Source organism: Cibotium barometz, chromosome 25 (genome assembly GCF_041138505.1).
Source record: "Cibotium barometz isolate CiBa-2024 chromosome 25, ASM4113850v1, whole genome shotgun sequence".
Lineage (NCBI taxonomy): Eukaryota > Viridiplantae > Streptophyta > Polypodiopsida > Cyatheales > Cibotiaceae > Cibotium > Cibotium barometz.
In genome coordinates, this window is record NC_141070.1 from 24,898,799 (window position 1) to 24,921,216 (window position 22,418).

Genomic DNA, 22,418 nt, shown 5'->3' on the forward strand with positions numbered 1-22,418 from the left:
CCACGTCAACAAATTGCATACGTGGCATCCTGCCAGCCGACTCACATCGTTGTATGCAAACTTTTCTGCAGAAAAGCAAAGCGATGGTCGCCCCTGCCCTTCTTCTTCGCCCACCAAATTCGTCGCCATCCACCATCAACAGCAGCAGCCGTGTTCTCTCCTCACCCCTATGGAAATCGCATCTCATAGAAGTCCATGACGATTGCCTTCCCATCTCTGGCTTTTCTCTCAGCACATGGTCGAGCAGGGATAAACCCTACCCCGCAGCCGCAGCAGGAGGCGGAAACCCTAGGACTCGGATGCCAATAACGCTGGTCAGTCTAAAGAAGAAGCGATTTTCGCCATTTTCTGAGCGCATTGGCAGGAGCAGAAGAGAAGAAGCTTTGACGATCTTAGCTGCGAACGACGAGCGGCGCGAGGCCATGCTTCTTTCCACCGGCGATGGCGATGATGACCATGGTAAGCTCGTCCCCGCCGACGACGACAAAGCTTTACTCCACTCTGGGACCAAAGTGCTAACACTTCCTACTATCCTCACTCTTGGACGCGTTGCTGCAATCCCAGTTTTGCTCTTCGGTAAGTTTTTCTGTGTGGGTGAACAATGTGGCTTGTGATATTTGGAAAACCGTTTGATTTCTCCCCTTTTTCACTGAACTCCCCAGCCCCCCCACCCCCCCCCCCCCCCCCCCTCCCCCCCCCCTCGCCCCCGCTTTCTGCCACACACACACACACACCAGGCGGAACTGTGTGTAAGCCCTAATAAGATGCATGTGGAAAATGTGTCTTGCATCATTTTTTTTCCGGGAAGTTTCTTGCATCATTTTGTTAGGTCAATCTGAGGAATTGTATTCCTCTTTTATTCAAAAAGATTGGAGTCTTGGACGATCATAATGCTTTTGTAATGATACCCTTCTTTGTGTGTGTGTGTGTGTGTGTGTTTTGGTGGATGGAGGTTATGTCAGAGCAAGTGTATGTGGGATTAAACTACCAAAAGCTTTCAGAAGTCATCACAGTACTACGATTGTTTTTTTTTTTTTTTTGGTGGGTAAGGGGGTGGGGGTTCTAGACTCGCGACCATGCGCAAAGTTTCTCATTTGTCAGGTCCTCCTTACCCGCAAATTGTTTGGGGACTGATACCTGGCTTTACAATTGGGTCTTCCTTTTGAGATGGCCTTTCTCAAATTTTCATGGGCTAGACAACTTTCATGTTAACTGCCTTCTGACTGGCTACAGTTATAGGTTACTTGTTATATTCTTTCCCTTTTGGCCTGGGCTTTATTGCTGTTCATGGTCTTACGTTACTACAGTCTCATTAGGCATTGGTGGGCTTCTCAGTGTTTTACTCAAACGAATGGTGGGCCGCAACGGCTGTAGCTTGCATCTTTGTGTTGGCAGCCATAACAGATTGGCTTGATGGCTTTCTTGCAAGGAAGGTTAGTCACAAGATTTGTGGGTTAACTGTTTAGAAGCTACATGTGTGACTGTTTGTGCATGTGCGTGTGTGTACGCAAGTGAGTACAAGTTTTTATCAATTATTATTGATCTGGGGTTGCAGATGGGTTCCAATTCTACTTTTGGAGCATTTTTGGATCCAGTTGCAGACAAGGTAAATATCTGAAGTATCAAGTTGGAATGTTGTGTAACGAGATAATGAGGTTAGCAACAAGCAGCTTTCTACATACATGGTTCAGTTCAATTCAGTTTTTTTTTTGAGAGTTATATGTGTAGCTAGGTGGTGAGGTTCAAATTCACGCCCCCTCCTGGGTTCTGTGGTTTCGTCCATCTCTTTTTAGATACATGGTTCAGTTCAATTTAGATTTTCATGACCATTCCTTATAGTTAACTGTTCTCAGCTGTTCATTGTGTACCTTTGCTCATAGGTGGAGCCTTATGGGCAATTTTGTCACGAACCCATCATGCCTGGGTGGAATTATGTTGAGGGAGTGAAGTAATGGTGCTATAGAGCCTTCATGTCCCACTAGTTTGTCACTAATGCACCCTATCCTTGTGAGAACATCTTAGTAGGGCCTCTTGAATGCTGGCTCGTAAGGTGTCTTGTCAATCGAGGATGAAAATGAGTCATTCAACATTTCTTGAACCAAAGGCAAAAATTGCTTCCACTTAACTTGATGGTCATTGACATAGCATTTGAGGATGCCACAAGCCGGCTGATTATTAATCTTTGCTGGATCTTGTGTCTGTGGGTGAAATGCACTTGAAAATTGCAGTTTAGTACCAGAGCATGCCAAAAATGTGAGCCATCCCTATTCAGAACAATCCTCACATTCGATCTTGTAGTTCTGCTAGAGCTCCCTGGGACCTTGAGACTATGTTCTAGTCCTGTAATGAAGCACGTGTCATGTGCCTGACGGACTGAGACATACCCTTGGAGTAAACTTGAGGGCAATGCTCACTTCCCCCTGTGGCTGTCCTTTAGACCCGAGCACTACATGGAAGAATGTTGGAAGAGACTTGCAAAGCAGAAAGCGGATGGAGACTCTACAAACTTTGCTATTTCTACCTCTGATGACAAACAGCCAGCAGCCACAAGAAAAAGCAAACCTAGTCAATGAGATGACTAGGCTTTCTAGCCACATTTTCACTATGGGGGCAATGTTGAATATTAATAGTGATTAATGTGGGAATAAACTAGTACTAGGTGGTTGTATAAACAGGTAGTGTATTATGTGTAAGCTTAGGCTTTAAATAAAGCGGTTCCAATGTGTGTGAACAACCGCTAGTGTGTGTGAGTTCTTTTTTGTGGGAATAGTCTCTTGGAAGGATGTGTAAGCTTAGGCTTTAAATAAAGCGGTTCCAATGTGTATGAACAACCGCTAGTGTGTGAGTTCTTTTTTGTGGGAATAGTCTCTTAGAAGGATGTAAGTAGTGATATGTGGCAAAGTGACACCTATTATAAAAAGGACCTATTTCTATAATGCAATCATGCTTTTCCACGACTCTTGTATATTTCCCTTAATCCCCTCATTAATATCCTTGCTATTGTGCTGATTATCTTGCTGGTCAATGTTTCTCTCTCTCTCTCTCTCTCTCTCTCCTCATGAGCTGTGCTTCTTGCACACTCACCAAAGGGTTCAAGAGATGTCAAATCCCCATCAGATCTCCTCATGGAACGCTCCTGGTACGAGACTCGAAACCTGCAAACAAACAAACAAACAAGGGGGTGCATGCCTAACTCACCTCCCAACCATGACAGCCGTGGGCAAGCCCACAGTCTTGGCTATCCCCACTGAGCCACGAGTTGAGCTAACTAGGTTGACGTACCGACCAATCTCCACCTCGCGACGTCCCATACCGCCACGAAGCTACCCTCGCGGGCCTCAAGATTGCTGCCGGCCTCGGCTGCGTAAAGCAGGTGCACGTCTGCACTAGATCCAGGCTCCAGACCATAGAGCTCTCACAAATCACGCGAGACTCTCTATATCACTAATGACTAACCTTGGCCACCCTTTTATAGGCTCTTGGCCGGTCATCGGGCGTCCACACTTGGACGCCCGTCCGTCCATACTTGGGTGCTCGCCCGTTAGTCTATCCCTAACTCAGCTCGCTAATCAGCCTGCCTAGCTCCAAGCTTCCCCAAACCTCGAAGCTAGTCTTGCGTGCGTGTAGCACACGGTAGATACACACTGTGCACATGACATACTCCCCTTCCTCTAAGAGCTCACTCCTGAGCTCACTAAAAAGCCAGGGTAATCTCTCTGAAGAGTAGTCAATGTCTCCCATGTAGCGTCCTCCTCAACACGATCCTTCCACTTGATCTTGTATTCCATGATAAGCGTATTACACAATCTTCTTTCACGAAATCCAAGAATCTTTTCAGGTTCGTGTGGAACAAATGTCATGTCCTCGACATCTATAATTTCTTGAGGAGTAACTAACTGGTCTGTTCCACCCAGTACTTCCTTAAGTCTACTGACATGAAATACAAGATGAACTTTCACATGAGAAGGCAAATCCAATTCATATGCAACTGAACCAATCCGTCGTATAATACGAAATGGTCCAGAGTATCTAGGGGATAATTTCGGAGATCGACCTGTCCGTAAAGTCTCGGAATCTTTCGGAACTCGCAAATACACTATCGTTCCTCCAGAGAACTCTTTGGGTGAACGATGTCTATTAGAATAAAATCTGTCTCGATCTTGAGCACTTCTAATAGATTCCTTCGCAACTTGTAACATGTCTTGTATATCTTGCAAAAAATTACGTGTTGCATCATGCTGAAGTCCTGAGAATCCTACTGTAACAGGTGATCTAGGTTGAAAACCATACATAAGCATGAAAGGACTAAAACTTGTACTCGTATGCTTAGTACTGTTATATGCAAATTCAAACATAGAAAGATAATTCTTCCATGAACTCTGTCTTTTGGATACATATGCTCGAAGCATATCCTCCAAAATCTGATTCACTCTTTCAGTCTGGCCATCAGATTGAGGATGATCTAAGGAACTCAAATTCAAAGTTGTTTCCAACTTCTCAAAAACAAGTTTCCAAAAATCACTCGTAAACTTAGAGTCCCTATCACTGACTATGTCCTGCGGTAACCGATACAGTCTAAATATTGCTCGATAAATTGCCGTGCTGATTGCGTAGCTGTAATAGTCTTCCGGGTCGGTAAAAATCTAGCCATTTTTGTTAAGCGATCTACCACAACCCAAATAGAATCGTGGCCTTGATGTGTTCTTGGCAATCCGGTTATAAAATCCATGGAAATACTTTCCCATTTATTACCTGGGATTTGCAAAGGATGCAACAACCTAGCCTGTCTAAAGCGTTCAGCTTTATTTGCCTGACAAATTTGACACTTGAGAACATAATCTTCTACATACCCTTTCATCTTTGGCCAATAAAAAGTGTGTTTCACTAACGATAGTGTCCTATGTACCCCAGGGTGTCTAGCAGAAGGGGCGTCGTGACACTCCTTAAGAATCTTGGACCTGATGTCCGGGATCTGTGGTACATAAATTTTGCCATTACAGAATAGTAAACCATTTCGAATCATCCACTGGCCTCCTACAGCCTGAATGGTAGACTGCTCAGTCATTGAGTCTTGGTCAATCAATGAGCTTTGGACCAAAATAACTATCAGTCCTGCAAAGCCCTCTCAATGACTGAAATAAGTCAGTATGAATCTCGGTGAATGACAAAGTATTCACCTCTCTAATTCGACTAAGCGCATCTGCAACACTATTCATGGACCCTTTTCTATAACGAATCTCAAAATCAAAATCTTGCATTAACTCAGCCCAGCGAGCTTTCCTTCCTCTCAAATCATCCGCATCACACACATACTTGATTGACTGATGATCAGTCAATACCACAAACTTGGAGCCATATAAATAATGTCTCAAAACCTTGAGAGCATGAATCACAGCATAAAGCTCTTTCTCAAGGGTTGGCCAACGAGATTGAGTGGATCTCTGTCAGAGATGGTCTTTGGTAAACCATGCAATTTGAAGACATGTTGCACGAATAATGACGCCACATCTGGGGCTGAAGCAGCTTTCTTGCAAGGAATGAAATGCACCATTTTGGAAAATCGATCAACCACCACAAGAATCTGAGCATTGCCTTTGGATGAACAAGGCAAGGTGGTGATAAAATCCATACTGATACTTTCCCATCACTCATTGGGAACTGGCAACGGTTGAAGTAACCCTTGAGGAAGTTGTCGAGAGGCTTTCATTGTCTGACATGAATGACAAGCTTTGACAAATTTGATAACATCTTGCTGCATCTGAGGCCAGAAGTATGTAGCAGACAAAAGCCGATATGTCTTGTTGATACCAGGGTGAGCAGCATAAGGAACTTCATGATGCTCTTGAATAAGAATCTTCCACAATGAAGTATTGTGAGGCACACAAATGCGATCAGAAAAGAACAGTAACTCATCCATGATAATGTAGGCCGCAAACATGTTCATTTCTGCAGGACTAGGATTAGAAGATTTGAGAGCACGGAACGCATCTCCAAAATCTCTATCAGTCAAATACTCATTTTTGAAACAAGCAGGGATTTCCATTTGCACATCTGTGATGGCAAAATTAATAGCTCGAGGCATGCGGCTTAAAGCATCTGCAACCACATTCTAAAGACCAGGAACATACTGAATAATCATGTGAAAATTAGCCAAGAATTCAACCCATTTGCCTTGTCGAGAGTTCATAACAGGCTGAGTGAAAATGTACGTCAGAGATTGATGATCTGTACGTACAACTGAATCTGCTCCAAGAAGATAATGTCTCCAAGTTCGATAAGCATGCACGATTGCCAAAAACTCCTTATCATACACAGGATACCTGCTTTGAATGGCTGAAAACTTCCTGCTGTCAAAAGCAATGACACGATCATTCTGCATCAAAACTCCACCAGAAGCACGATCTGAGGCATCTGTCATTACATCAAAGGGCTGAGTGGGATCTGCAATGGCCAAGATCGGGGTTGTTGTCAAGGCATGCTTGAGATCATTGAAGGATTGCTTAGCTTCCGAAGACCACTGAAGTTTGTCCAACTTTGTCAATTCTGTCAAAGGGGCAGCAATCTCTGAAAATCTATGCACCTTGTTGTGATAAAAGTTAGCAAGTCCCAAGAAAAATCGAACATCTGAAATGGTGAGAGGCAAAGGCCAATCCACAATCGCCTGAATCTTCTTAGGATCTACTGCAATCCCATTAGCAGAAATGATGTGACCAAGATATTCCACATGGTTCTTGCAAAATTCGCTCTTCTTTTTGTTGATGTACAGCACATTGGTGCGTAGTACTTCAAAGACAATCTGTAAATGCTCTTTGTGATCGACCATAGATCGGCTAAAAACCAGAATATCATCGAGATAAACGATCACAAACTTGTCCAAGTACGGCCCAAAAATTTCATTCATTAGGGTCATGAAAGTGGCCGGGGCATTGGTTAACCCAAAAGTTATGACCAAGAATTCATAATGGCCATATTTTGTCCGAAAGGCTGTCTTGTATTCATCAACATTACGGATACGAATTTGATGATAGCCGGACTTCAAATCAATCTTGGAAAACACCTTAGCACCAAGCAGTTGGTCGAACAACTCATCGATGCGAGGCAAAGGGAATTTGTTCTTGATTGTCAGCTTGTTGAGAGCACGGCAATCAATGCAAAGCCGCATTGATCCATCCTTCTTTTTGACAAGCAAAACTGGGTCTCCGAAGGGACTTTTGCTGGGACGGATGTGACCTTTGTCCAGCAACTCCTGTAATTGCTTTTGTATCTCTTGAGATTCAGAGTAAGAAACACGGTATGGAGCTCGGGTTGGAGGAGGTTGACCTGGGATAAGATCAATCGGGTGATCCACAGGACGACGAGGAGGCAATGTCGTCAGAAGATCATTCGGAAACAAATCCTGAAAAGGCCTGAAGAAGGGTTGCTCCAAATAAGCCGTTGTTGATGACGAGGCTTGAGATTGCTCACTGGTTTCTGCTTCAATCTCCCGTAACATGACCAGGGATGTTGTACAGTCACGTTTGCGGACAAGGCGTTTGACTTGCAGGGTAGAAACAACAGTGATAGGTTTGGCACTGAAAAGGCCATGAAGTTCCAACTCTCGACCATCATGATATAACTGGATTGAATGAGATCGAAAGCTAATCACCGGATCATATCGATAGAGCCAAGATTGTCCCAATATCATGTCATAATGTGACAACGGCATCACTGAAAAATTAAGGTGATCTTGGTAATCTTGAATCTGGAACTGAAGCTGATGCACCTTTTGGTTACAATTTAGGAAGGAACCATCAGCAAGCTCCACTTGAAAAGCATCCACAAAATGTCGAGTCTGTAGGCGAAGCTTGTGAACCAAAGAAGCGCCCACAAAATTAGTGGAACAGCCACTGTCTACCAGCACATTAATGGGATGGTCGCCAATGAAACCCAGAAGACTAAGGACCTGCTTGGAAAGATTCATCGGAACAGGGTTGGTACTTTGGCCATTAAGCATCAGGGTACTGACAAACTCAGAAACGCGAACAGAACAAGCTATCTGTTTGTTCTTGTCTATCACAGGAGGCTGGTCATGATCAGCATGGTGGCAACTGTCCACTTGAGAATTGCGCCGAGTGTTGGAGGGTTTAGGACGTTGAGGACATTCATACCACCGGTGATCCCCAGAACAAATTGTGCAGAGGCCTGGGCGACTAGGTTGGGATGAAGTGGCAGTTGATGAAGAGGTTGTCAGAATTGGTGCAGCGGAATACACACACACACACACGTAGAGAGAAAGAGAGAGATGGCGCAGAGAGTTGACGAACGCTTGACTTGATATAGCAATGAATAAGATGGTTTTTAGAATGGGGGCATAGGGTTGTTTATATATCCCATAGGTAGAGATGGCCGACCCATTAATAATTAAATAGGGGCCTATCCCACATGAGATACATTTCTTAACACCCTCTTTGTAGCTCATAGTGGGCATAAGTAGGAATACCCGATGAAGAAGCTACCATTGACACCCAAGCAGTGGCCAACCACTAGGTACACCTCGGATTTGCAACCACCAGCTTCTCACCACCAAAAATGCCATCCTGAGCACCAATTGCCTCAAAGAACATTGAACTGTAGACCACACTACGTCCAAGAATCCCCATTCATGAACAGTGAACACATCACGTCCAAAAACTCCACAAGATAATGAACTTTGGTACACACCCTGTCCATAATCCCGAAAACAACAATGAATGATTGCAGCATATCCATAGTGTTTTATACGCCATGTTGGTTCCTTGCCAGATGCCTAGTGCTTTGAATTCTGACACACGAATCCAAACACCCAGAAATTGAACTCCGACATACGGGTCCAAGTCATCAAAACGGGAGCACAGACTGCCCCTCTCTGCCACTCACATGCCTCTCTCTGGCTGAAGCACGTGGTAGCATCCATCTACCAAGCTAGAATGCTGGAGCATGTGCTAGTGTAGTCCTCGCCACACCGGCAGACGCCGTAGCATCTCTGGTAGAATCACTGTCACTGTCATCCTCGTCAGCTTTGCCTTTGCCTTTGTCATTCGTCGAGCCTTGAGCTTTAGCTTTGGATTTGCAATCCCGAGCCAAATGCCCTCGCTTTCCGCACTTATAACAACGGCTCCTAGACTTCTTATTGGATTCCGATGCAGCATGTGCGGATTCTACATCCTTCGGAACTCGAATCTTGCCTTGGGAAATGAGCACTGCTTCATCAAATTCCAGCTTTTCCTTCGTGACTTGTAAGCGTAATGCCCTCGAGACCATCTCGTACTCCTCAGGCAACTTCGTAAGAACCAAGGTAGCTAACTGGGTACTAGTTAACGCACTATTCATAGCCGATAACTGATCATGGATAACCTTTGCCTTCATTAGAAATGACTGCATAGAGGTCCCGGCTTCAAACTTGATGGAAAACAACTGGCCGAGAAGGGTTACTCTTGCATTGTTGAGTCTCGATCAAACATTCCTGCAAGCTTTGACCACATTTCCTTGGCAGTCTTTAAAGTCTGAATGGCAGGGGAAATTTCCTTGGTGAGAGATTCTGCAATCGCCGACATCGCCTTCGCATTGTGAGCATCCCAATCCACAAGAGATTTGAGAAACTCCTCCTCCTGAAGACGTGTGAACCGATTGCTATCCCTTTGGGGACGTTCCTCCGAGCCATCAACAATGTCCCATAAGCCTTTTCTGCTAAACCATAGCCTCATGATCAAGTTCCAATGCGCATAATTGTCGCCATTCAGTTTGTCGTCCTTGCTCGAACACGGGAGTCCCATCTCGAAAACTCCGTCCACCTCTTCTCAGTCGACCCGGTCTGCCCGCTCCAAAGTTTGCCAAGCACAGAGAGCAGTAGCGTTTTTATGAAACGCTGCCCAAGCCACGTGTGTCGCTTCTTCTCCTCCGCGCTCTCTGCCGCCTTGTAGTGGCCACCTTCAACACCTTGTGCTGCCTGCACCTTGCTGTAGTGCTTGACTTCTGCCTTGTTACAGCCGCCAAGACACTCGCATTGCTGCTTGCTCTGTTTGCAAGAAAACGCAGCTGCCAATACTTGGCTGCCCTGCTTTGCCACCTGCAACAAAAAAAAACGCGTGCTGCTTTTGGTGTGCAAGCTTGTGCCACCCAGAAACGCAGCCTGGCACCCAGAAACGCAGCCTGGTGCTCACTTGCTGTCTGCAATAAAAACGGCTATCTGCTCACGGCTGCTCACAGCACCTTCTCTGCAGTACTGCCCACCTTCGTGCTTTGTGTCCGAGGGTCGAGAGCCTGCTGCTCTGATACCATGTCAGAATTGGTGCAGCGGAATACACACACACATACACGTAGAGAGAAAGAGAGAGATGGCGCAGAGAGTTGACGAACGCTTGACTTGATATAGCAATGAATAAGATGGTTTTTAGAATGGGGGCATAGGGTTGTTTATATATCCCATAGGTAGAGATGGCCGACCCATTAATAATTAAATAGGGGCCTATCCCACATGAGATACATTTCTTAACAGAGGTTTGCTGTCCTGAAGAGGTTTCTCGCTTGAAGTTGCGCCCATCATTGCTGCGATGGTCCTGTCGAGACCGATCTCGGTTTTTGCTGCCAGAGGATTCGGTCTGAGAGGATCCTGCATTTGACGCGGAAGCTTGTCCAAAAAAGCGCGGCCGGAAGGACTGTTGTCCAAAATATGGTCGCCGAGAGTTGGGTTGTCCATAATTGGGACGCTGGGGTTGGCTAGTCCCATTGGATTGATTCCGCTGGTAGGAACGGGCGCCGGAGGAAAAGTCCCTGGGAGGACGCCTGTAATCACTAATGCGCTCGACATACGAGATTGCTTCATCTAGGGTGGCAGGATTGTACTTATGGACTTCGTCTTGGATCGTGGGTTCAAGCCCGTCAATGAAGCTGTGAAGCTGGTCAGAGGGGCTGAGTGTCTCTATCTCCAGAGCCAATTTTTGAAACTCTGAGATGTACGCGGCCACGGAGCCAATTTGACTCAGGCGGCGGAGAGAAGACCTGGCATGAAAATGTGCATTTGCAGGCTCAAAAGCCTTGCGAAGAGCACGCCGGAATTTATCCCACGTTGGAGTAGACTTGCCATCTGAAATCCTGCATCGCCACCAAAGGAAGGCGGTATCTTTCAAGAGGGTACTGGCCAATGCCACCTTTCTATTTTCGGGCAATTCGGTATTTGAGAAATAAACCTCCATCTTGTAGAGCCAGTGATCGATTAACCGCTTATCGCGGCGGCCATTGTAGGGCTCAGGTAACTTGATGTCCATCTTTCGTGTTTGTGCTGCGGTCATTAATTTATATAAAAGTTTAAGTTCAACATTGTCTACCTCGGCAGTCGGATTTGGAGGAATTAAGGGATCGTCCTGCTAGCCCACCGAGGATGATGATGATGATGTTGGAGAACGCGAACGACGCGCTCGCTGCTGTGACTTCTTGGATCCCTCGCGTTGATGTTGGTGCCGTTGTTGCATGTCTTCCATTTGTGATCTCATTGATGCCATACCGTCGAAAAAGGCCTTTTGCAAGTCCTCCATCTGTTGTTGAAGAGTAGTCATCTGCAAGGCCTCCATATGAGGATCGGCGGGTGGCACGTTGTCGTGCGAAGTCGACATTTGGAGAACTCAGAGAGAGTACTGTGGTGAAGCAAGAAAGGTCCACCCGAAATGTAGGATGGAAGGAACAGCTGCTGGAGAGGCAGTAATAGGATCCTCGTACTCGAAGTCGGGGTCTTCACTTCCTCGGGATCGTCCTCGGAGGTTACTGCGTCGGCTTCCGCCAAAGAACTGGGCACCGGAGATAATGGAGTATAGTCGGGGACGAAGATCTCGCAGTAAAATGTCACAAGAGGGCGTGTGGAGGAGATATTGCGGAGGCCATCCACACTACACTCTGGAAGAAAGTGTGTCAGTTGCGGGTATCGTGACAGAAAATACTCGAAATGAGTAAGATGCAGTGGCTCGCGGGTGAGGAAAATAGTCCAAATCGCCCAAGTGTCGGGTTCGGTTACATGCGGGCTACTGACATGTATGCGGTACACCTGAGAGGCCGGGGATGCTGGGATAGGAGAGGCCGAAAGACTTGGAATCCACCCAGCATCGGCGGGAAGTGGCACTGATTCCGGAGTGAGGGCACGAGGAGGGCTGTGTTCGGGAAGAAGAGCCTCGGGAATCTCGTCGATGTAACTCAGGTAAGAGATGTGCATGTCGGGTTCCTCCGGAAAGTTGTCCATGAAGCATGCACGTAGAGGGCGAGAGTACACAGAGTATGTGGTGTGGGCAAAGCCAGGAGAATCCACGAATAGCCAGGGGGAAGGTCGCCTAATCGCTGGGAAAAGGAGGCGAACAAGAACAAGGGGGGGGGGGGGCGGGTGGTGGTTGCCGAATCGCATAGGGTGGCGGTTCACACCAGCGCACACCCAACGCTCGCCCGTTGGGTTACGCACGCCCGTTGGTTTTTTTTTTTTTTGGAAAGACCCACGTGGCAATAGTGCGTGTGAATTGTTTTGTTTGTTGTTTTCAAGCCTTAAGGAGTCGTTTCTTCTTCGTTGGTGTTGAACTTGAATTCTTCGAAGGTTGGTCCAAGACTTTCCTTCATTCGTGTTAGCCATAGGTGTAGAGAACTTTCTTTTATGCTTGTTCCCCTGCTCGGTAACGGGTTTCGACTTGGAAGAGACCATTGTATCATCATAGATACGAGCTGAATGAATTGCCTCGTCCAATGTTTTGCATTTGTTATTTTTAACTTGTAAACGGTATGAGTCTGGTAAACCAGCTACTACGAAGAACCCCAAAAGAGTAGTGGGATCCATCTTTGTAGCTTTCATTTGCAAGTCCCTAAACTTCTGGAGCTAGACCTCATAAGTGAGGTGCTGCGAGGTCATGGTCAAAGCTGTAAACTGGGCAACAACATAAGCCTTCACGTTTGACAAGGGGCTCCAACTCCGATTCTTGGGTCGACATCGTAAAGAGGGCAAGTGGAGAGAAAATTCGATCTTTGCACAAAAAAAAGTGCGAGGGAACTTGAGAGTTTGAGAGCTTGAAAACTTGAGAGAAAGGGGTTTATATAACTGTCCCCAAAAGCTACTTGAGCTTTTATTTTTGTGTTTAAAAAATAATAATAAAAAATTATATATATATATATATATATATATATATATATTCTGGTTTCTTAAAAAAAAACACATCTTTAAACCTTAGATGGGTCTTTAAACCCCTTAATAAGGTTTAACCCAAAAAAAACGAGAGCACAGCAGTGTATGTTTGTTTTTTTTTCAAAAGAAAACAAAAGCTAAAATCGACGTTGGTATGCTTTTGTGTTTTTTTTTCTTCGCCCTCCTGGATTTATCGCTGCCGGCTTGTCTGCTAGCGTCACTCGCGCTGCTGCCGTCGCCGCCTGCTGTCAGGTGACCGTGGGTGCCGGTACATTCAAATGTGCCTGCGCCTGCGTCCTTGGCCGGTAGCCAGCCTAGCCGCCTGCGTAGGCCTGGCAACCTACACGCCTTCGCCTACAACAACTGGTAGCAACGCGTGTAACCGGCCAGCAGGACTCGACTAGCACCCGATCATCCACGACCACATCTCATGCTTCTTCTTCTCTCTCACGTTCAACAGAAAAAACGAACATGCTTTTTCTGTTTTCTCTCAACTGTTCATGCGATTGCACAAACACGAATCTTCAGCCTTCTTCTTGCAAAGCAAAACAACCCAACCTTCTACCTGCACTCTCGCCATGGGTTTCTTTGATGAAAAAGCACATACTATCTGAAAAAAACAGCAATATGCACAGAAAAAACAGCAAGCTTTTTGAACACATACCTTACTTCGACCTCATCTTCTCTACCTACAGACTGGCTCGTTCACGAGGCACACTCTGATACCACTGTCAAATCCCCACCGGATCTCCTTGTGGAACGCTCCTGGTACAAGACTCGAAACCTGCAAACAAACAAACAACAAGGGGGTGCAGGCCTAACTCACCTCCCAACCATGACAGCCGTGGGCAAGCCCAGAGTCTTGGTTGCCCCCACCGAGCCATGAGCTGAGCTAACTAGGTTGACGTACCGACCAATCTCCACCTCGCGACGTCCCATACCGCCACGAAGCTACCCTCGCGGGTCTCGAGATTGCTGCCGGCCTCGGTTGCGTAAAGCAGGTGCACGTCTGCACTAGATCCAGGCTCCAGACCATAGAGCTCTCACAAATCACGCGAGACTCTCTATATCACTAATGACTAACCTTGGCCACCCTTTTATAGGCTCTTGGCCGGTCATCGGGCGTCCACACTTGGGCACCCACCCGTCCATACTTGGGTGCCCGCGCGTTAGTCTATCCCTAACTTAGCTCGCCAATCAGCCTGCCTAGCTCCAAGCTTCCCCAAACCTCGAAGCGAGTCTTGCGTGCGTGTAGCACACGGTAGATACACACTGTGCACATGACAAGAGATGACACCCCTCCTTAGTTTTCACCTCTCAAATTGAGAGTAGTACCAATGGCAAGAGCTAGGGGATTCTAAGGAGCTGGGGGTGATAGAACTGTAGATACTGAAGGTGCGTGCTTAGCTTAGCGGTGGAACAACGTGCTTCTTAGGACATTGATGCTTGGCATGTCCTAGAGTATGGCAAAAGAAACATCGGTTGTCCTTCCGATATGATGCCATCTAACTTCCCCCCGGTAATGCCTTCAACTAAGGTTGAGCCCTCTTGGATTTGGAACTAGTGGCTCCATTGGTTTGAGATGGGGTATGGGAAGATCTTTGGTTGTTTGGTTTGTCACCCCCACTGTAGGTTTGGTCATTGACCCTTGGATCGTTTTGGGTTTGCCATGGTTGTATTTCATCTCCCTGTTTTGAGAAATCCGCACAACAGACACAAAATTGTTAGTAGGGAAACCCGGACATTCCATTGAATTTGTTGGTCTAACCCAAATAAGAAAGCACCTATGTGTTCCTTATCAGTCTTTTGTAACTGAAGACCTAATTGGGCGACCCAAGTGGAAAAAGTAAGAACGGGCTTGGAGTTCTGATTGAGTCCTTGGAACATATCCTCTACTTGGTCTAGATATACCGGGGAGGTAGCAAACAGGCTTTCAGCCCCTCTTCGAACTCGGACCACTTGTAAGTAACCTTGTCAGAAAAAGCATCCGATTGGTCACTAGACCAATCATGCTTCTCCAGTGAGATACATGTCACATGCACTCTGCACTGTAGTGCATAGTGACAAGATGGCTCATCTTCATCAGTGCAACATTGTACATTATTAGCACCTTTTAGGATGATATTTGCCGTATGCCGTGACCCCATTGTAATCCTCAGTCCAAGATAAGTCAGGTATGAGCTACGTAGATCATTCTCGGCCTTAGACAGACAGTCAGTCAATCCAAGTCCGTTAACCCACTTAAAGAGATGCATTCATGCATGTAGAGTCAGTAGAAGCCTTAGAGTTTGCATTGGGACATGTGTGCATTTATGCATAGCATTCATCCCATATGCATGTAGGCCATCTAGACCATTGCAGAAACCTTCAGATATTATCTAGCATTCATCAAAATTTATCCAGTATTATTCCCATAATTTACAGCATTTTTTGGGCATTTTTACATCATTTATTTATTTTATCCAAGACAGATGCAGTCAGCCAGCTTTGTAGCCAGCCGACCAGCATCATCTGTCCATATAAATAGCTGAGCATATAGTCCTTTCATTCATTCATATCATATTCAGCATTGAAGAACTCAATGCTTGGAGCCTTTAGCACAAGGAGCATAAGCGATTGTAGAATTTAGCACATCAGCCTCCTTCAGCGTTTTCCTCATCAGCATCTAGGAGCATCAACGCTTGAGCAATTCAGCCTCAATTCAGTAAAACGCAGCATCTACAGTCTTAAGTACCCCTTGTGTTTTCAGCATTCATACAGTTTTCAGCATCCTCATATGCATCGTTTTGCTACAACCACTTGGTGAAGGTAAAACTCAGCATTCATACTCATTTTTAGCATTCATACATAGTCTAGAACAGTCCTAATCAGCCCCTTCTCTCAGCCTCAGATTTGCAGCCTTCCTACATCCATTGGGAAGAGTGCATAGGCTCGAGATTGGTCATCATTGGTGCTTCTATAGCCGTGTACAGTTCAGTCCGACTCTTGGTCTTCCAAGATCTTGCGTTTGGCTTATCGTCAGTCCACCGTTAGTCTCTTCAAAGAAATAAAGCAATACTATTCTGGTAACGGGATAGGGGGCCCTTCAGTGGGTAATTCGAGACCCCATACGGTGTACAGTTTCTCTCTCTCTCTCTCTCTCCCTCTCTCTCTCTCTCAAATCTCTTAAAGTTTGAAGTCTTGAAGTGGATTGCTAAACTGGCGAAACTCAAGATACAGAAGACGGTGTGAGCATTTGTGTGACAGGATCCTCAAATTACGAATACTTCCGCTGGATGTTACAATGCATGGCTGCAAGCATTAATTTGACTTAAAATATGCAACAAATCGATGCAACCAAGAATGTGAAACATTAGCATCCATCTTACCATCATATGTACTGAACCGGATCTTTTCGGGAAGAGTACTTGCTGACAATGATATGTCGATGATGGCTGAGCTTGTTTAAGGATAGCTGTGAGCTCTTGGTGATATTGATCCTCAGCTGCTTCTTGACAGGCCTCCTATGCGAGACACTCTTCTTCAAGCACTTGCTGTGCTCTGCATTCTTGGCAACGGTACAACATGTTCATGGCAACAGTCTTCAGCTTCCATCGCCCTTTGATGCTTATCTTCCTTGGAATCGTCATGGGATTGCATGAGATGTTGGAAAAGAGCTTGGGTGTCCTTAGCTTGTTGGGCTAAGATTGTTTGGGTAGCAAGAGATTGTTGAGTAGTGGTTTGCAGAGGTGCTGTGATAGGATCCACGGTAGAAGTGCTAGGAGTAGAGGTACTTGCAGCAGGAACTTGAGGAATTTGGGGTGCTCTCTCCATAGTGGAGTGCTCTTTCATGGTGGGTTGCACTTCTCACAGTGGGAGGCCCAACGAGTCTACCAGAGCAGAATAAGACCATGTCATCCACTATGCGTCAAGTGGGCTGCACTTCTGGGTTCTTGCGTGGAGCACTATAAACCTTCCATCCAGCACCTCCTTTGTGGGATGCTGCTACGAGTTCTTGCCCGGAGCAAAGTGAACCATCCACAAAGATCTTTGTGGGATGCTTCTACGGGTTTTTGCCTAGAGCAAGGTAAGCCATCCGCAAAGAAAAATTCAGCACTTCCTTTCGTCAAAGCCTAAGCTCTGATACCACTGCTATATGGGGTGTAGCGGAAGCTTATAATTGTGATTAAGGCGAGCGTTAAACTGCTGATTTGGGAAGAGATTATAGAAGATAGAGAGAGAAGAGTAGATAGCATACACAGTACATCGTATGGGGTCCCAATCACCCACTTAAGGTTTTCCCACAGAGAATTCCGCTCTTCCTTGACTTTACGGCTGCCCATGATTGAAGGGTACCACCTTTGCTTGTAGGCAACCAAGAAAATGATGAAGATCTGCATTTTTCAGCATGTGTGCCTGGGCTGAAAACGCTTGTGCTTTTGCAGCTCAGTGTGGCCTTCCATTTTTTTCTCTTACTTGCCTGAAGGCTTGAGCATCACACCAAGATGTTCTCTTCGGAATTCGCAGAATGAGGGAATATACAGCAAAGGAAGCAATATATAGTGCCCTATGTGCTGGTCGGTCAGCCCCCAACAGGCTGCTGGGGCAATTTAGACAAATAAGTCATAAAGTGCTTTCCCTCCCTTTTTAATGGGTGTCTTCTTCTAAATGGTCCATAGCCCCTTTTCCATGTGTTTTGGGCACCAAATTTGGTTCCCATGGGCTGCATTTTGTCCTAGCGTATGGCCCCTCAATGACACATTAGTCCCTCCTTTGCCTTGCTAGTCACCTTGGACAAAAAGGCTTTCACATAGGTAGACACTAGACCTTCTAAATGACCTAATGAAACCGGCCTTCAGAAATCTGACGGGCAGTGGAACAAACACTCGCACACAAAACACTTCATCACCCATGAGAACCTGGAAAAGTAAAACAAACAGGGGATCTAGAATGCTCCTGCAAATAGTACAAGTACACCGATTGGCCCCAAAATGCAGTGGCGCCCCTTGCGGTATTTCTTTACTTGATCAAATAAGAGTACAAAGAACAACTTGTCGAATCCTTTACCAATAGGATTCCTTTTTGCTTTTCACCCAGGACTTTTCCCAATAAGATCTCTCGCTATTACAGCAAAGTATTCCATAGAGAAGGCACACCTGTATGACTCCTCCCTGCTTGAAAAGGTCTTCTCCATCTCAACCACACGAACCCTTTCCCAAACAGCAGTAGGGCTGTACCAAACCATATGTCCTTCCTATAGTCACAGCTTGCATGTAACCTCAAGAAAACTAGAACCTGTTCACATGAATCCAGAGACATATGTCCTTCCTATAGTCATAGCTTGCATGTAACCTCGAGAAAACTAGAACCTGTTCACATGAATCCAAAGACATGCTTTCCACACGAAACCAAAGACCTGTATCCAATAAACCAAAGACCTGTATTCATAAACCATAGGCCTGTGTCCTCGATACCAAAGTCCTGTTTCTTCTCGAAAACCAATGTCTTGTTTCCACGACAGATAAATCCACATGTGCACCATCAATCACGATGCCAAAAATTCAGAGAGAGAAAAATAGAGGATGTGTGAGGCAATCCCTGAATACACATAGGTCCAAGACGAAGAGCAACACACATCTCTTCCAAGAACATCATCCTGTGCATCTTAACTTGATCCTCTTCATCCCAATCTCGTAAACAGAACCTGCTTGCGAAGAGAGAGAGAGAGAGAGAGAGAGAGAGAGAGAGAGAGAGAGAAACCCCTTGGCTGTTAGCCCCTCGGTGCCTCCTTCAGCTCGCCTTCTTCCAAGAGAGAGATAGAGTCATGCTGTCCAACCCGACAGTCACCTGGAGATTGTCTCTGCTGGCTGCTTCCACACATGCAACCTGCTTGCATCCGCCTGGCTCCTGTTTGCTAACTGCAGCCCATATGCGCAGCCACTTGGTCTTCCACACGTGCAGCCTCTACCTGAAACCTGTCTGGTTGCTTTTTGCTGACAGTAGTCCATACTCAGCCACCTGGTCACCTGCCTGGCCCCCGTTGCTGATTGCCCGCTTGGCTGCTCCTTGCTGCCCGGCTGTAATCCATACGTAGCAGCAGCAGCCGGCGGCAGTGGCAGTAGCACCCCATGCACAGCAGCGCCCAGCAGTAGCAGTACCCGCCTGCAGCAGCACCCGGTGGCGGAGGCAGCACATCAGGCGGCGGCAGCAGCAGCAGCAGGCAGCAGCGGCCAACAGCAGCTTCAGCCAGCAGCGGCAGTGGCTGACAGCAGCAGCAGCAGCAGCAGCTAGCGGTGGAGGCAGCTAATGATGGCGGCAGCAGCAGCACCTCATGTGCCACAGCGCTCAGGAGATGCGCCTGCGTACCATCCGGCTACCTTCCCACACGGCGATCACCACACGGCCACCTCCTCACGGCTCGCCACCCTTCACCCTCTTCAAAGAAACGATGCGCTTTTCATTAAAAACGCTGAAAAGCAAAGATAGACAAAACGCATGCCTTTCAATATAATAATAAGCCTTAAGATTAAAGTTCCTTTTTGTCCCCTTTTCACACTTGGGCTTGCCACCAACATGGGTTTCCTTTTCACATTCATCTGATGCCTGTCCACACTGCCCGTGCCCGTGCCCACCTGCTTGTTGTCTAGAGAGAAAAACACAGGGTCGTAACACCTAACTAGTGTTCTAGGCACCTGAGTAGAGGTCCAATAAATGCCTGGGACACCTGTACATCATTACAGCTTGCAAGTTGGTTACATGACTTCTGTGGGACTTGCACATAGACTCACATTGATTGGACCCTAGACCTAGATGGTGCCTGGAGACATGTCCTTGGAAAAGGGCTCAGAAAATGCTGAGTGCCCATCCCAAAATGAGTCTAAGTGTACTGATTAGCTAGAATGGTCACGTGGCACCCTAGTACAATAGGTGTGCACGTGACAAAGAATTCTAGTTTTAAAGATTCTCTCTCAAAGCACAATTTTGTTTGGCTGCTTCTTGAAGTTGGTCTTTTCTATCATTTCTAGCTGGCCAATCTCATTGCTATCATCAACATCTCATGCATCATTTTACTAGGGGTTGATTGAAAGATAATGATCGTACTAAGTAGATACAAAGATACGGATACAACTTGCTATATTTTCAGGGCCAATCTTTACAAATGCCATGGTGAATCAAGTGATATCCTGTATAGACGAATGCACTTCATTAGTCTTCAATTTCTCGTACTTCAATTTAGTAGTTAAAGCCCAATGAAGGAAAGGTTCCACGCGGGGGTGTGTGGGTGTGGGTACAGATGAGAACGTAAGTGTTTCCTTTTTTGAGCTAGGCTCCAATGGAAATCTTCAAATTAAAATTTTGGATCATGAAGATAGGTCCTTTTTTTAATTGCAGTTGATGGTTGCAACGACCTTGGTGCTCTTATGTACGAAGCCTCTTCATGTGTCGTGGGCAGCATCTCTTCCTTGGCTTATTCCTTTACCATCAACAGCGATCATTGGAAGAGAAGTATACAATCTGCTTAGCCAAACTTAGTTTCTTATTGAGTTAGCATAAGTATCCATCCTATGGGTTGTGCAGTTTGTTTTACCAGTTTTTCCATGGTTCTTCCAGATCACCATGTCTGCTGTTCGTGAATGGGCAGCAAGCCAAGGTGGGGATTTGCAAGCAGTAAGTGCCTTCTATTGAGAGCTCATTTTTCCAGTGGAAAATCCCAAGGAAAGTATGCAAGAACTTCATTTTCTGGAAGCAGAACAGGGTGATGCATTGAGCTTTTGACTCAGATTGGCTATCATGTGCTTGGTTTACAATGGCAGGCTGTTGCTGTGAATAAACTAGGTAAATGGAAAACTGCATCTCAGATGGTGGCTTTGACAGTTCTCCTTGCTATGAGGAATAGCAGGTATCATTCTGCCTTAACTTCTCTAGTGATGTCTCTCGTCTCTATGCTTGGTGTACTAATATGCTCGTATTATCTATACTAGTGAGAAACCCGAACGATACAGGGGAGCAAATTTTTTTCCCAAGAAAATAACTTTGGGAAATTAGTTCTGGGCTTACGATAAAAATAATGGTTCTTGTTTAGGACAGCTTTAGGGTTGAAAATTGCATTTAGAGCTTAGATGTTGACGAATAATTTAGGATCAATCTTACAATGCTTCATGGTTCACAAATTGGGCGCACACACATCTCAGGTGTGCATGAGTGTGTCGGTGGGCGTGTGTGTGCAGTCACGTGCCATTGTGCATGCATGTGTGGGTGGCTGGGTGGGTGCATGCTTGCTTGCATTGCATCTGCTGGTGTGTGTGTGTACACCTGCATGCTTGTCTATGTATTGGGGTTTTTGTACCGGGAAGTAAGCATGTTTGAACTTCTAAATACCTTACAACTTGTCTGCTGTGCTTTTTGATGAACCCAACCTCTTTTCTACCTTGGCAGTGAAAGTGGCATGGCTTGGATACTTGTAGCAGTTGGTGTTGGCCTCCTTTATATTTCAGCTGGACTTGCACTTTGGTCTTTGGCCGTGTACATGAAGGGCATTTGGGGAGCATTGGTAAAGTAAAAGTATTGATGTAATGGAGTTTGTATGTCACAAGGGTATTGGAGTATGGTCAGTGTAATCACACAAGGTCTTGCAACCTCTTGACTCATATAGTGCTGTTCAGGAAGGATAATTACGAGGTCCATTTTTTTGTATTGTGTGAGCCAACCATATTTGTAACTATGGTAGCCGCATACAAGCCTCTATGCTGCAAGAAGTGAAACACTATTATGGGTCATACACATGCCTTAGTGCCAGGGAACAATTGGGTAATACCAGTCGTACAGTGCATCAGGTGGATATTATGAGCTGGAGTATCTATTTACCCAAATGTATCTATTCAATACAGAGACAGCTACATCGAATACAGAAATAATTTGACAATTTTTAGTTCGTTTAAGAATATTTAGTTTCACAGATTCTTCTTTCAGGGATGTGTGGCAACATATGCTACTTACTCATGGAATGTGGTGTCTGAAAACTGCTTACTAAGAATCACATCTTTAACAGCTCATAAAGGTTGCGAGGTCTTTCAGGCCCTCTATGCCTAGATTTGGTGCAACTTCTTGCCTTAGCTCAATCATGTTGTGGCCCTCATTTACTAAGTAGGAGCCTCTGCTCTAAGGCCCTTGCAACATTTTAAGTGATAACCTTCTTGCACATGAGCAATGCTTACTTGACGTCAAATGAAACCTGATTAAGTGTGAATTAGAGGTTGATTTGATTTTGCATACA

The 22,418-nt window shown here is 45.8% G+C and overlaps 1 protein-coding gene across 2 annotated transcripts; it reads left to right on the forward strand.

Annotated features, from left to right (window-relative positions):
- Positions 1 to 54: 54 nt before the first annotated feature.
- LOC147624387 (CDP-diacylglycerol--glycerol-3-phosphate 3-phosphatidyltransferase 2-like) lies at positions 55 to 22,201 on the forward strand. 2 transcript variants are annotated; one of them, XM_086819365.1, is made up of 7 exons: positions 55 to 576; positions 1,336 to 1,433; positions 1,556 to 1,606; positions 20,537 to 20,650; positions 20,756 to 20,812; positions 20,959 to 21,044; positions 21,581 to 22,201. In XM_086819365.1, the coding sequence occupies exons 1-7, from the start codon at positions 84 to 86 to the stop codon at positions 21,702 to 21,704; spliced, it is 1,023 nt and encodes a 340-aa protein (XP_086675491.1). In that variant the 5' UTR covers positions 55 to 83; the 3' UTR covers positions 21,705 to 22,201. The 2 variants fall into 2 exon arrangements, with proteins under 2 accessions (XP_086675491.1, XP_086675492.1); XM_086819366.1 differs by having other exon boundaries at positions 59 to 459.
- Positions 22,202 to 22,418: the final 217 nt, after the last annotated feature.